This window comes from Galeopterus variegatus, unplaced genomic scaffold (genome assembly GCF_000696425.1).
Source record: "Galeopterus variegatus unplaced genomic scaffold, G_variegatus-3.0.2 Scaffold483, whole genome shotgun sequence".
NCBI lineage: Eukaryota > Metazoa > Chordata > Mammalia > Dermoptera > Cynocephalidae > Galeopterus > Galeopterus variegatus.
Genome location: NW_007726594.1, coordinates 620,115 through 621,117, shown reverse-complemented (window position 1 = coordinate 621,117; position 1,003 = coordinate 620,115). Strand labels below are relative to the sequence as shown.

The window sequence follows — 1,003 nt, the reverse complement described above, 5'->3', positions numbered from 1 at the left end:
TATACTTTTGAATAAATAAAAGAAGTTGCAGATACTTATAGTATTTTTAAAACACTCACATAAAATACTATGTGTTTTCTATGGAAACATACACAAGTATATAAACAAAAGTTAAGACAGGCTGAAAACACATCAGTCTGTTACTTCCGAGGAAAGAAGGCAAGGACCAGGATTGGTGAAAGTAGAGGGTGTAAACAGGGTTTGGTTAAAGGAGACTTCAGCTTTAACCACCATGTTTCTCTTATAAGAATGCTGTTCTCATGAATTACTCAGCTAACCCAAAATTAATTTTTATCACAAATATAAAAAAGAACTAGAATTATATACAAACTTTTTTTTTTTTTTTCAAACAAGTACATTACTATAGGTAAGGATTCAACTAGTCCTTTTCCGTTCTTTGTAATGTATGCTATTTATTAATACATCCTGGAACTGAATTGACTCCATGAAGCATACTTACCAGAAAATTACAGTAAATATTAACCTTGAAATGAAACCTTAGTAGAATGAAATAGACTTATACAAACGAATATGGGTAGATCTCCAAGATGTGTTTCTGAGCGAGAACGCTGAGGAAGAGAGAGGAAGAGCTGAGCAGGGACACAGAGCGTGCAGAACACAGAGCAGACAGATGCTCACAGGAAGCAGCAGCCGGGCCCAGAGGGAAGGTGGGGGGCAAGCCAGGAGAGAGGAGTCAGGTGGTCAGCGGCTGCGATGCGTCCCTGCAGGACGGAATGCCCTCTGCAGCCCTGTGACAGCTGTGTAGGCGTGCGCGAAAGTACGCGAATGACTGGAGAAAAGAACAAGTAGTAAAGGGCCTCCTTCCAGCTCTACGCGCCTCTGATTTAGAGAGAAGGTCAGTAAAGGGGAAGGACCGGAGCCCTGGGCGAGAGGAGCCAGGCGGTGCCAGGAGCACTGAGGACAGAGACCAGGGAGGGCGGGACGCGGCGGTCCCCGCTCCTCCTCTGGCCGGGGCGGGCCCGACACCGCGGCCCGCCTCTCA

The 1,003-nt window shown here is 45.4% G+C and overlaps 1 protein-coding gene across 1 annotated transcript in view; it reads left to right on the top strand.

Moving 5' to 3' along the window:
- The first annotated feature begins 714 nt into the window (after positions 1 to 714).
- SETD9 (SET domain containing 9) overlaps positions 715 to 1,003 on the top strand; it is an 8,148-nt gene continuing 7,859 nt past the window's right edge. Inside the window, exon 1 of the mRNA XM_008569243.1 lies at positions 715 to 806. Coding sequence (XP_008567465.1) covers positions 715 to 806 — 92 coding nt within the window. The remainder of the gene's footprint in view (positions 807 to 1,003) is intronic.